The sequence below is a fragment of the Vigna angularis genome, chromosome 3 (assembly GCF_016808095.1).
Source record: "Vigna angularis cultivar LongXiaoDou No.4 chromosome 3, ASM1680809v1, whole genome shotgun sequence".
NCBI lineage: Eukaryota > Viridiplantae > Streptophyta > Magnoliopsida > Fabales > Fabaceae > Vigna > Vigna angularis.
Window position 1 is genome coordinate 9,920,634 of NC_068972.1, and position 12,928 is coordinate 9,933,561.

The window sequence follows — 12,928 nt, forward strand, 5'->3', positions numbered from 1 at the left end:
TCTTCTCTAGTTTTTAAATAAACATGTTTCGTTTGTTTAATAGGTGGACAATTTATTCCGTAAACCGGATGGGAGAAGAATATCTATTTTTGTAATTTTAAATCAGATGTTATCTTTGATCAAGGTTAATATACTTTTTTAAGTGTTAATTATTATATTAACCATGTGCGTATATAATTGTAATTTTGAAAAGGCTAGAATTGCAAAAGAATTCTTAAAAATTTAAATATCACAAAATTAATATTATTAGTCAGTGAATAAATTTTTCATATATAAAGAAAATACCAGCATGATGTATAATATGAATTTGGAAGAGAAATAAAATAATAAAACATTATTTAGAAAGAAGATGAAAAAAAGTGGAGGAATTGTATTTATCATTATATAATTTTATGAGTGTGATATAAATTACCTGCATATGAAATGCAGTGATTTTCTAGTGTAATCTTATCTCTCTCTCTCTCTCTCTCTTTCTCCATCAATGAATTTTTCTCCTTCTCCAATGGTTGACCCACCCACACCACATATCATGCATTCCTCCATATCAAATTCATTGAAATGAAATTAGTAATTGGGGATGATGCCTAAATCATCCCAACCTCCTTACATTTCATGTTCCAATAAATAACACTGCCTCACCTTCCTAGTTCCTCCTCTTTCTATATATAATATCCAACCTCAAACCAAATCATACCTATTCTCCAGTTTCTTCTACTCCCACACACTGCTTCATCCTACACTACATTAAGCACTCAAATAACTAAACCAAACCAAAACCATTTCCTTCACTCACTCCACACACAACCAAATTCATAACGGTTACAAACGCAAAATGGACGCTGCCACTTCCACGGACGAAACCACCACCACCAGCGAATCTCTTTCCCTTCCTCCCAACCAATCTCCGCCTCCTCTAATCCGCATCGAACCCGACGCTGTTTCCGGCGAGGCCGAATCCCGCAAACTTCCGTCCTCCAAATACAAAGGCGTGGTGCCGCAACCCAACGGTCGTTGGGGCGCTCAGATTTACGAGAAGCACCAGCGCGTTTGGCTCGGTACCTTCAACGAGGAAGATGAAGCCGCCAGAGCCTACGACATCGCGGCGCAGAGGTTCCGCGGGCGCGACGCCGTCACAAACTTCAAGCCTCTTGCCGGAGCAGGCGACGACGCAGAGTCCGAGTTCCTTAACTCGCATTCCAAGTCCGAGATCGTCGACATGCTGCGCAAACACACCTACGACGACGAGCTCCAGCAGAGCACACGCGGCGGAAGGCGACGCCGCGACGCCGAGGCCGCCTCGTGCGGCGCGTACGATGTGAAGGCGCGTGAGCAGCTGTTCGAGAAAACAGTCACTCCCAGCGACGTCGGCAAGCTGAATAGATTGGTTATACCGAAGCAGCACGCGGAGAAGCACTTCCCGTTGAGCAGCGGATCCGGTAGCGGAGTCTCGCCGCGCACTGTTGCAGCGGCGGCGGCCAAGGGAGTGCTGTTGAACTTCGAGGACGTTGGAGGGAAAGTGTGGCGGTTCCGTTACTCGTATTGGAATAGTAGCCAGAGCTACGTGCTTACCAAGGGATGGAGCCGGTTTGTGAAGGATAACAATCTGAGAGCCGGTGACGCGGTTCGGTTTTTCAAGTCAACCGGACCGGACCGGCAGCTTTATATAGACTGCAAGGCCAGGAGCGGTGGCGGTATTTGTGAGCTTAATAACAATAATGCTGGAGGTTTGTTTGTCCCGGTGGGACCAGTTGTTGAGCCGGTTCAGATGGTTCGGCTTTTCGGGGTGAACCTTTTGAAACTACCCGGTTCGGATGGTGTCCGGGTTGGCTATGAGGGGAAGCGGAAAGAGATGGAACTGTTTGCATTCGAATGTAGCAAGAAGTTAAAAGTAATTGGAGCTTTGTAACATTAATGTTTTTACGTTTGTTTTTGTGAATTTTGTAACTGTTGAATTGTTGAGAGAAAGATTGAGGAGTTAGAGCAGGTAGATTGATGGATGGTGGCCATGTTTCAAGTTGCCACTTGTAACAAAAGGTGTATATTATCAGAGAAAAAGAAAAAGGGAAAATTAGGGCAAGATGTATAACACAAAAATAAAGGAATCAGAAGTACAACTGCTTATTTTTCTATAAGAGTACTTCTTATCTTTTAGACACAGGCACACTAACTGTGAACAGCTATTTCCTGCTCCAGAAATCATAACTCATTCATATTCTTAAGATAAATCAACTGCATATTGTAACTCGTGCATGTATTTTGCATGTGCGGTGTTCTCCATTTCATGATTTCGGCTTGCTTTACCATCATCGCGTAAACTGATTCTAGTTTAACTTGTAGGATTGAGTATAAGATTTAGATATTTACTTGTCTTAAATCTAAAATTTTGAAGAAAACAATTTTCATAATTCTTTTTTCAATTAATTTTTTAATCATTTGTGTGAACTAATTATAGCAGGAGATTATGGCTGAAAACCTTGTGTACATATACAGAAAAGTATTCTTTACCCAATTAGGCAAAAAAAATTATTTCAACTTAGGTTAGGTTAATGTTTGTCGGTGAATCACTGTTTTACTTATCCATAAAAATGGAAAGAATTGAGAAATTATATTCAACCAATTAAATAATTATTTTCTCAAAATTAACAGAATTAAATTGATGCTTAACTTTTATGATGTAGAAGATGATATTTGATTTTTGGATTTGATGATTTCATTGTTATATGATTGCGAAATGAGATACGAAAGTTTTTACTGTGGAAAAAAAATTGGCAAAAATTGAGAAAGTTAATAGAGACATTGAAGAGGGGGTCCATGGCATGACCTAGGAAAGTGTGAACAAGTTGATAATTAGACATTTGTCCAATAAAGAAAGAAAGTGAGAAAGAGCTACTTGGCAAGTGGGCATGGCGTACTGTGCATGCCCATAGGTTTTTCTAACATTCTTAAAAAATCATGGACCTCATATCAGTACCTTGTTTTTGGAATAGTCAACTTTCCATGAATCTACCATTGTTTCCATTCTTTCTCTACCACTTAAACAATTTCCAACTCGTTCCTAGAAAAAACACCCTGCAAATCTCAAACTCCCATTTTTCTTTAAACCATCTTCACTTCTTTTTCCTTCTATATTTTACTAATCATAATGTTCGCCATTTCAATTTTCTTTCTCAAATATTCAGTGTTTTCATTTTCAGTTAATTCTTCATTGCATAACAAGATACATAAAAAACCATATAGGTTCATTTTGTTCCACACGTTAAATTTCATATGCAACTGCCACCATTAGAGCGCAAAATGATTACAAATAGACTATTCTTTAACTACACAGTTCAATATTCAATTTCAGGGGTGTGTATGAAAATACATGTGTTGTGTTGCAGAAAATGCTTAGCATTAAAATAATCAGTATTTTGAAGAATTGGTTTTTCTTTTGACTTCGATTAAAAACAAGTGTTTAAATATAATTGAAAATATTTTTTCATAGGATATAATTGTATAAATATATTTTTTCTTACGTCTGTAGAAATCGTAAGATGTATTTTATGTGATTTGTCTTTCGGGAGATTGGGTGTTGTTTGTAGATTTGGTATATTGAAAAATTGATCAATGAATGTATAGGTTTTATTTTCTCATTTTCTGTGTTTTTATTAGTATTGTACTGGAGGCATCCTTAATGTTTAATTTTTATTTATTTATATATTAGTTATTGTTGATCAGAAATAATAATTAAAAATACAATTTCAAATTGCAAGTTGCAGATAATATCCTTATACAACTATGCATAAATAATTATAGGAAAAATAGTCTATTCCTTATCTGTGACATTTGAGTCACATTCACGCTCAACTGTTTAGAAAAAAGAAAAGTAAGAGAAAACTTTTACGAATAAATTTTGCTAAAGCTGAAAAATATTTCTAAAAAAACACTTTTATTTTTTATTTTCTCTTTCAACCATATAAAAATAAATAAAACCATTGTCTATGTTTTTCTTTTCTGTTTTCTTCTCTCACCGAATTTAATATGAAAGGTTGAACATTGAAGCCTAATAAAATTAGTCGAACTATAATAAACGCCAAAGCTTAACAAAAAGGGAAGAATAATTGGCAAGCCAATAAGGAATATCACCAATTTTTTTATTTAAAAAAACATTTAGGACATCTTCATTTTCCCAGAGACATAGGTTTAAAAAGTATTTGACATTATTATCTAATAAGTAAAGATTAAATGATTAGTATTATATTTGTTGCTGTTACCAAAAATATAATTTTGTTATTCATGGATACGAAAAATGTTAACAATAAAAAATTTTAAACATATTATTGGGGAAATTACTAAATTCATAAATTAAATATTATTATTGATTTGAAGTTATATTAAAAACCAAAACAAACTCATAGGGGAAGCACAATCAGTGAAAAAAGGAAACTATTTTTTTATAGAGAAAATACAGAAACAAAACAAAGAGTGAGAAGAAGGGAAGGAAGAAAAAGATTGCCATAGGCTCCAAATTTTTGGCTTACTTTTATATAGTATAAATTAAAAATTTGACTAAATTTATAGTGATTTTATGGATATCCTCTGAAAGTGAAATAATATTATTTTAAAGAATTGGTAGTTGTGGAATAAATAAGCATAGAGAAGTTATTAATTAGTCTTTCCTTGGACATGAGAAAATTCAAACCGAAACATAATGTTATTCTTCTTCCAAATGTTTCAATGATGTTGAGGAACATTACTTGGCAGAAGTCTTAGTCTGGTTTTGAAACAGTGGATTTGAATCTTCTAACCAGAGAATTAATAATCCAGGCACTTTGGAATAAAAATATATATATATTTTAACACTTCTAATAATCGTCTTCATGTTCCATCTAGTCTGCGTAAAGAGCCAAATGTATATATATATATATATGATTTCCTGTGCAGAAAACCTTCGACATTTTATTCGTTAAATGTTTTAATCTTCAACTACATGCATGCTACTTATTACGACGTATCGGACACAAGTGTCAATTTAATTTAGGTTCGGAGTTAAGTCTGATATCCACTAAATTAATACATCTTCACATCACACTCTACTTATTCACTATTCTAAATTATGTTTCTGTCGCCATAAGATATGTATGTAATGGTTTAAATAATCATATTTGGTGTTTCTTTTAGGAAGACTTTTATGGTAATTTTGATTTGAACAAATACCCCTTTTCATCAAACCTGTTCTACCTGCTGTAATTAATGATGACAAAATTTGAAATTTTCCTTATGACGCAAGAGGAAGAAGACCATAAAGAAGAAGGGTTTGTGATAGATACAGGAAATGTGACAGCTGCAGAGATGAACGTTTCCTACACTCACAGGAGTCTTTTGGTTTATAGTCTTTTTTTTTTCATTTTCGTCTCCAACGTTGTTTCTTCTTTGTCTTTGTTTCCCTTAGATGTTTCCTACACTCTAAAATGTTTGTTTGCTGAAACATTTGACTAAACTAGCTTGTTCTCCATATTTTCCTGCTAAACATTTTAATTATTTCAAGTAATTACAAACATTAAATTTCTGTTGACTTTAACTTGTTTATGCGATGCTAATCATGTCATGAATTAACAATTTTACTCATTCCATCAATGTATCTGTGAACATCAAGCACAAAAATATTATTACTCACTACCTTCTTATCCTTTACATTAAGATTAGTTGAATTAATATTTTTTTAATTGATTATCTCGCAATCTTTTTAATTTTTTTATAAAATTAGAAAAAAAGTAATAATATTTTACGATGATAACTCAAGATATAAATTTCCAATCCTGAGTGCGATTTATATGGTTACATTACAACAATGACTTTTTCTATTAATATTTTATGGAATTACAAAATTTTGAGGAAAAGGAGATCAAATACATTTCTTATGTTTTTTTTTTCTTAAAAAATTTTTCTAAAGAAATATAAAAAATATCAAAACAAAAATTATTAGTGTCAGGAATTTTACGGAGTAAATCTTCCGAGTAATTTACGAAATGAAAAATAACAATTAAAACTTTACTTTTTTTCTTATAATTAAGACTAACATATTTCTCACGTTTATTTTTTTTCGTACAAAAACCAGAGGTATCATATATATTATTATACAATGGTAAAGTAAAATGTTAAGATTATGATGATTCCTTTCTCTCAATCAGAAAAGTAACAAATTGTAATTTTAACGTATTTTTTATAAGTTAAATTTAGAGTACTAAAGGAATATTTTTAAAGCAAAATAACCACGTGATAAGGTCTTTAATGATATGAACAAAATTATAAGTATATTCCTAACAGTCTAATTCTATTTTTAATAGTACTTGAGATAGAGAGATTAAAAAAGTAATTTTTAAATTCTTAGGATTAAAAGAAAATTTTAAGTTTATATGACCAAAAGCCAAATTTAAGAAAATAGAAAACGTATTCAAGCTTTTATTTTATTATATAAAGAAGATCAAGCCCGAAATCTTTCATGCATTTTGGGCTTTTGGTGTATATTACGCCTCCTGTTTTATTCAGTTTGTGTGCTTTTGTATATTTCCTCCTCTTTTTGCATTATTCTCTCATGATTTTTAAACTAGGAATACAAATACATCTATAGTGGTAGGTATTATTTTAATTTGTCCCATTTTTTTATGTAAAATCCAAACATTAAGACGATATGATATGGATATAAGCAATATTTAATTTTTTTTAAGTTGCATATAGAAATAAGGAAGAATTTATATTTACTTCATTATCTTTCTCATTCTGTTTTAAATTTCTAAAAGATCCTTTATAATTTTCTTAAATTTTTTTGTTTGGTCCTATTTGAAAAACTCTTATTTTCTTTTAATTTTTTTATTTAATCTCTTAGATATTTTTATTATTTGGTATCAAACAAATTCACTAAAATTTTTAAGGTATTCTTTTTGTTTTCATCACAACCTTAGGTACATATTTAAATAACTTAAATATCAAATCTATCAAATTAACTTCTTTTTTTTGTAAAATATGTGTTATTAATACCTTTCCTTTAAATACTTATATATATATATATATATATATATATATATATATATATATATATATATATATATATATATATATATATATATATATATATATGTATGTATTATATAAAATATGTTACTATTCATTTGAGCGTTCAAATTTGTATTAACATTAAATTTATTTTTAAAAAAATTATTTAATTAATATTTAAGATTATGTTTAACTAGGGATGGGTAAATTGTACTGTTTGCATTGTAATATAAACTAATTATAGTTAACTATAAAATAGTCAAATAAACTGGACTGAACTAAAAAATAGTTCAAAAAATCTGAACTGAACTATTTTTTAGTTCAGTTAACTGTTTTTTAATTCACAATTCAGTTAACTACATTATGTAGTTCAGAGTTCACTGAATATACATGATTCTAAATTGTGAAAACAGTTCAGAATTAAAGCTAAAGCCTAAAAGATACATAGCAAGATGAAAAAAGTTCTCAATTATAGGCAATTATAGTTCTGAGAATAAATTAATTAATTTTCTATTAGCAGTTAACTATTTCAAATGTACTAAACTATTTTTATTAAAATTGAACTATACTGTTTTGCAGTTCAATTTAAAAAAAAAAAACTAGACTTTTCTATTAGCAGTTAACTATTTCAAATGGTAAACCGTACAATTGTAATCAAAGTAAACTGCAATTCGTCTTTGGCATCGCAAACATACAGAAACTGCATGTTTATGTTAAAATGTTTATTTAAATTCTTAACTTAAACAATATTTAATTGCATTGATTACATTAAAAAAAATTGATAAGAAAAACCTTGGTCAAAATTTATTCATTTGTAAATTTCAACAGTATAATAATTTTTAGTAAAAATAAAAAAATAATAAACGAGTATGATATATAATTATGAAAAAGTAGGATATACAAATATAAATTAATACAAATAACTAAGTTACATGTTTTATGAAAAAAAATAATTCATACCAATTTGTAAATATTATTAAATGTGTCTTTTTTTATCTTAAAACTATTTCAGAATAAGTTTGTAAAATTTATTTAAATTCTTAACTTAAATAAAATTTAATTGCATAGATTACATTAAAAAAATTGATAAGAAAAACCTTAGTCAAAATCTATTCATTTATAAATTTCAATAGTATAATAATTTTTAGTAAAAATAAAAATAATAATAAACGAATATGATATATAATTATGAAAAGTAAGATATACAAATATAAATAACTAAGTTACATGTTTTACAAGAAAAAAATAATTCATACTAATTTTTTTGTCTTAAAACTATTTCGGAACAAGTTTGAAAAGTTTATCTAAATTCTTAGAATTTTTTTTTAAACTAACACTTAAAATTGTTCTTTTATAAATTTAATTTAGGATATTTGTTTATTTAAAATCACTTTTCAATAAGTTATTTGATAAAAAAAATAAATAGTATGTTTTCGTAAAAATATAAATAGTATGTTTTCGTAAAAAAATAAATAGTATGTTTCCGTTTGGGTAGAGCTTAATCAAGTTGTATTTTTCTAACCGAGTTAACTGAACTACTAATAGATAAGTTCAGTTTTTTTAAATTGAACTACAAAATAATATAATTCAGTTTTTAATAAAAATAGTTTAGTTTTTATTGTATAATATAGTATAAATAATTTATAATTTATTACAATTAAATTAATTATGTCCAGCTCTATATTTAACGAAGTATGATCACGAGTTTAACCGCTATTGAGAATGATGATAAATAAATTTCCTACTTAAAACATAAACGAAGACCAAAATAAATTAATTTTTATATAAGGGAAACTAGTGTAGATTTGACTTTCTAATTCGATGTGCTTGTTGTTATACAACTGACATTATTAATCTTTTATCTTTACCATATGGAGACACTAACAGCTAGATATGCTTGTCGTTTTGTTTTTGTTAACTTTATGATCTATTTTAATCCAATAACGGCATAAAAGTTGATATTAATATATAATAATTTAACAGTGCAGAAAAAACATACTTTGATATTAAGAAAACAAATATATATACTTAGATCACGTAACAATAAAGAAACAAAAAAAAAAATGTAGTAAGGAAAAATATCCTTCGGCCACAATTAAATTCCATTTATCTAAATCTTAAACTATGATTATTGATTTTAACCTCTGTTGTTGTTTCTTATCGAGATTAAAACTATTTTTTTCTGGATAACTCAACAATATAGCCATTGTGCCAAAACTTGATGATAGGCCTGATATTGTTTGGGCCTTGGGATTCATCAGCCTCGAAAAAATAAAAAGTTATTTTCTTAGTTTTCCGCAAACTAAAATTAGTGTATGTATAAGTTGTAAAACAAAAAATTTAAAGAGTTACATAAAATTTTTCTACCAGTTAGTTAATATTAAAAACTGATTTATGAACTTAACTTTTTCATATAATTAAACGTTTTGAAAATAGAAAATATATATATATATATATATATATATATATATATATATATATATATATATATAATAGGTGTTCAACTTTCACAAACTATTACACCCTTTAATAAATTTTAATTGCTGTATTTATTTTCAAATTAGCCATTATATTCAAAGCTTTTTTTTTTAGGTTAAATCTTGTTTACTAAATTTTATAAAAATCTAACTATGTAAGATTCCATCTATATACATTAAAATTTATATCATATTCACTCAATAAATAAATCTAAAATATTTTATTATTATCTTATTATAAAAAAAGTTTGATACAATTATCAATGTACATCTAAATATTAAACCGGTAAAAGAATACATTTTATAAGAAAATATTAATAGTGTAACATGCTATGTAAAGGAAAATTAGAAACGTGGTCTCAGCTTCACAAGGCTGACTCTTTTTGGTCCTTTTCCCTATCCAGAGAGTCTTTTCGTCTTTTTATATCATTGTCCCCTTAATTTTAGTCCCTTTTCATTTCATTAAATTTCAATAAATGATATCAAGTACCATAACATAAACAATCTATAAACATTTATATGTGTTAGATGCAATGTTAAAGATTTATATGCATGTAAGTTGGCAGTCGCGGATAAAATTCATAGCAAGTGGATACTTCAACTAGGTTCCTATGAATAATGAATAATGGATGAATTGGTACGGCTTATAAATGAATTTGGTGTGAGAATTATTTACATGAACTCGCAAGTATTTATTATTAGTAAAAAAGTTAAAATTTAATTTATATTTATTTTGATTTATATTACATCTTATATAATTTTATAATTTTTTTTAGATTTTATTTTAAAAAATTATAAATTATTTATTTAAATAATCCATGAGTTTTATAAATTCCCAAATATCTTTTAAATGTGTATTTGGTGAGTAACATAAAGACTCACAAAATCACATTTTAGAACTGGTTTAAATAAAATAAGACTAAACTATTTTAATATTAAAATATTTTAATATAAATAATTTTATTATGAATGAGTTCTCTCACTTAAGGATTCTCTCTTTGTTTGTTTGATTGAAGAACTGATATCGTAGGATTGTTTGTTGAATTGAGTTCTTCAATTTGAATCAATTAGTTTATTTGTTTGAAAAAATTGAGTTCTAGCCATTTTTCTTGGCCTCTTTTTGTTATGAGGTGAGACTTTTTCCACTTATAAGTGTCTTTTAAGTCATATGTTTCGGTCTCTATTGATCAATGATTTTAATGGTATGCCTTAATTGTATTTATGTTCTTTTTATTAGTGTTGTCAAAACGGATCACACGTGGCTCTACCTGACCCGACCCACCACGGGTTAGTTACTTAGTGAACTAATCCAATCCGACTCACTTATTAGTGAGCTGAAAAAATTTGAACTTAGCCCGGCCTACCACGGGTTGGTGAGTTAAACGGGTTGGCTCACTAGCTTACCTATTTAAAGTTTTTTTTAATCCAAAAATTTACAATGTTTTTGTAATTTAAATTGAAATAAATTTCACTCCATGATGTTAAACTCCAAACACAATTCAATAAAAAAAAGTAACATACAATTCAAATGTAATCCAAAAGAAAGCTTAAAAACCAAACAAATAAGTTTTTAATATTGATAATTTTTGTGTCACTTGTCCATTTATAATATTAAGATCAGAGTCTTTAATGGATAAATCTATAATATATTTACTCTCTTAAAACATCTACTTCTTTATCCTCATTTGCAATATAGTAAAAAAAATGTTAACTAATAATATCGAAACACAAAGTAATAAATAATTAAATTAAAATAGGTTGAAGTCCTATGTCAAAAGCATGTATCTGGATAATTGAGTTTAGTGTCAATTGTTTGTGTAAATATATGATTTGTTATACGTTATACATGTTTAGTTTATAATTGGTATTTTATGATTATATTAAGCAAATTGTTTTTGCATATTAGCTTACCCTTTATTCTGGGTTATTCTATTTGTGTTGTTTTTTTTCCTTTTGCAATGATCACTTATATTAGTGTGAGAAGATGAAGAAACTTGAGTTAATCTACAAGGATATGTGTTGTCCTCATCTTTTCTTTCTAGAATCATATAGAATATTTTTATCTTTCTTATTCTTATTGTACTATAGTTTATATGAAAGTATATATTTGTATCTCATATCAGTGCAATTATACTTTAAAATAACTATAATAATAATTATTTTAATTGTGAATTTTCTGATTCCAATATTATTAATAAATGTTTTGTTTTATTAATGAAATAAAATGTTACAAGTAACGAATCAAAATTTCAGTTACATATCAAACAGCGAGCAGACATTACATGTACTTAAATTTGACTTGGTGTTAAAGATTCTTTAGTAATAATTACATGTATTCACATAAAAAATTTACAAAGATTTATTTTTATATATGCTTACGAATTTTGTTAATTAAATAAGATTATTTGAAATATAAAATCAGATAGTTTTTAGTTTAAAATATATTTAAGCAAAATTTCATAATAAAATATAAATACATTTATTTAAAATCACTTTTTTATTTTTATAAATGATAGTAATATTCAGATATTAACATTTTTGAGATAATATAGTTAAAAGATTGTTAATATTGTCCGCTTTATGATTTAAACGAGAACAAGTAATTGGAGAGACCCGAAACGTGGTTACGGAATGGCAGGATAAGAAGTTCTGCAAAACTGTCCATTATGCTAACTGCATGCATGACATCCTCTTAACGTTCCTTAACCTGACTTGTCTTATCCCTAACCTAACACATTGTTGCGTGTTAGGTTAACAAAAATAATGTACTATAACCATTCTCTTTTTTTAATACCATGTACCAGTTTACCTAATAGTTTTCGTATTCCAAAAATATCCCTACAAGAGCCCAAGTGTATTTTTCAAATAAACATAACATCCTATTGTTTTAACTGAAAAATAAAACACTGTAATAAAACCTGTATTCTTTTTTTTTTCATTATACGACAATGACGTTTGAAAATGTGAAATAAAATGCAAGGAAATAGCCTTATTTTCAAACATTGATGAATGGAAGTTAAACGCATTAAAGGAAAAAGGCGCACTTTCAATTTCAAGATGCAAGCATCGAGCATGCACGGTGCATATACACATACAGCATTTAATCATCTTACCTAGGTTTTTGCAACCTTTCTTTATGCTTCGTTTTCAATCAACTTTTGATGTAAAAATAAAAATAAAAGAGGGGAAGAAAAAGGAAAAGGCTTCAAGGCAAGAGGCATAAGAACCTCGACCAAAGAACACTGCTGAGAATAACCATGCTAAAAATATTTTTTAAAAAATAATACAAATTCTTTAATTATTGTTGCACTCCTTGATATGGAAATTCGTAAAGATGCAAGCATCAATTGGTGCTTTAAATTTAGAATATAATAATTAGTGATATTTGTATAAGATGAGATATTTAATATTTTAGTTTA

At 28.0% G+C, this 12,928-nt stretch overlaps 1 protein-coding gene across 1 annotated transcript; it reads left to right on the top strand.

Moving 5' to 3' along the window:
- Positions 1-528: 528 nt before the first annotated feature.
- Positions 529-2,061, top strand: LOC108324709 (AP2/ERF and B3 domain-containing transcription repressor TEM1). The gene has a single exon (XM_017557645.2). The coding sequence runs from the start codon at positions 833-835 to the stop codon at positions 1,904-1,906; it is 1,074 nt and encodes a 357-aa protein (XP_017413134.2). The 5' UTR covers positions 529-832; the 3' UTR covers positions 1,907-2,061.
- Positions 2,062-12,928: the final 10,867 nt, after the last annotated feature.

Bases quoted from the DNA above. Each gene is read 5' to 3' on its own strand.
- LOC108324709 (XM_017557645.2), top strand. From the start codon at position 833: ATGGACGCTGCCACTTCCACGGACGAAACCACCACCACCAGCGAATCT.